This window comes from Sturnira hondurensis, unplaced genomic scaffold (assembly GCF_014824575.4).
Source record: "Sturnira hondurensis isolate 20B ecotype Veracruz unplaced genomic scaffold, ASM1482457v3 Scaffold0010922, whole genome shotgun sequence".
Taxonomy (NCBI): Eukaryota; Metazoa; Chordata; class Mammalia; order Chiroptera; family Phyllostomidae; genus Sturnira; species Sturnira hondurensis.
In genome coordinates, this window is record NW_028083553.1 from 1 (window position 1) to 1,761 (window position 1,761).

Sequence of the window (1,761 nt, forward strand, 5' to 3'; positions counted from 1 at the left end):
CGGACTTCTCACAGGCCACACTCCTGTGACCAGAGGGGTGCAGGGCCTGGCACGTTTAGGCTCAATGCCCAGGTGGGCACGGCTTCACCTGCAGAATCCGGGGCACTCTGAACTCTGCCCCATTGTGAGGTTCCGTGTCTGCCCCCCCGCCCTCCACTTCACTGTCCCCACCACCTCTCACTTCAGCTTTGTACCCAGTGTTTGGGACATGGATCCACCTCCCACCTCCATCCCCCAGGTCACCCCGACGCCCCTCCCTGGGGTGGTTGGCCCAGGCTGGCAGCCTGGGGTTTGCCTCTCTCTGGCTGGTNGCCAGACAAGGGAGAAGCTAAAGGGAAGGGAGACAGATCCAGGCAGGGCTACTGAGGGGGACTGGCCTGGGAGCCCGTGCCTCTTCTGGGGTCAGCCCAGGTAGGTGCCCACAGGCACGGCCAACAAGCCTGTGGGTTATGACCGTAACCCACTGATCTGGGGGAGCAGGGCCTGAGGTGTCCCTGTTACTAACTATGTTTAATCACCCTGTCACTTCCCATCACCCAGAGCCCGAGAAGGCAGAGCTGACACCCAAACCCACGACTTCAGTGCAGCCCCTGATCAAACGCCCCCACTCACTAACCATGTGAGAATAGACAGACTCGCGTTTGCTGTGCCAGAGAAACCTTTTATTGGGTGAATTTCCAGGGAAAACTACTGTGCATGCATAAAAGCAGTGAAGCTCAGAAATATAATATAAGGAGTATTTTGGTGGAAAATGTGCTCAGCGGGGAGCCCCTCTAGGGAAGCAGGGTCGTTTGGAGCTGGGAGCCACAGGGGCGTCCTCCGTCCTGCGGGCCCAGGCGCGCCCTGGCAGGCTGGGCCGCCCGCTACAGCTGGCAGGACTTCATGTGCTCCCTGGAGGACATGCCTTTCCCGTCTCTGATCTCGTCCTTGATGGTGCGAATCTGGGTGCTGACCTGGGGAGCCGGGGCGCAGGACACACTGGAGACGTAAGGAACCCTAACGGCAGGCTTGCATTCCGTGGCACAGGGGTGGGCAGGAAGCCTGAGGAAATGAGATCATTTCGAGTTGTGTGTGTGGTCCCAGGGCATCTCACTGACCTCAAGTTAAACAGGTTGAAGGGACCAAATGTGAGACAGGTGGGGGATGATGACAAGGGCCTCAGACTGTGCCTGTGACATCCCCAAGGGCTGCAGGGATGAGGACTAGAAACTCCCAGCTAAACGATGCTTGGACTGGCCTGTCCTGCTGTGAACGACTGAAGTCCAGGGCTGGGAGGAATCTCTCTTGAGAGGCTTCGGAGCAGCCCCCCTCCATCTGTGTAACAGCCACGTAGGGGCTGATGCCACCAGCACAGCACTGACTGATGAGCCCTTTCCCCAGCCTGGCTCCCCAGGGCCACAGCCACTCACTTGCAGTCTTCTCCCTCCAACAGGCAGCGGTAGGTGGTGATCTCCGATTCCAGCCGGGCCTTGACATCCAGGAGGACCTGGTACTCTTGGTTCTGCCGCTCCAGATCACAGCGGATCTCGGCCAGCTGGGCCTCCACGTTGCTGATCAGGCACTGCATCTGGGCCAGCTGGGAGCCGTAGCGGGCCTCGGTCTCCGCCAGGGTGGACTCCAGGGAGTTCCGCTGCAGCAGGGAAGAGGGTGTTGCCAGTGGGCGGGCACCCCGCCCAGACACCCACAGCCCTGAGATGCTGCACATCCCCGTGACCGCACCCCATGGGGATCCAGGTGCTGAGGCTGGAGGGTCAGGGAGCC

At 60.5% G+C, this 1,761-nt stretch overlaps 1 protein-coding gene across 1 annotated transcript; it reads right to left on the reverse strand.

Annotated features, from left to right (window-relative positions):
• Window positions 1-759: 759 nt before the first annotated feature.
• Window positions 760-1,705, reverse strand: LOC118996180 (keratin, type I cuticular Ha6-like). Its single transcript, XM_037059462.1, has 2 exons — window positions 1,410-1,705; window positions 760-1,041 (listed from the first exon to the last, which is right to left on the reverse strand). The coding sequence occupies exons 1-2, from the start codon at window positions 1,703-1,705 to the stop codon at window positions 864-866; spliced, it is 474 nt and encodes a 157-aa protein (XP_036915357.1). The 3' UTR covers window positions 760-863.
• Window positions 1,706-1,761: the final 56 nt, after the last annotated feature.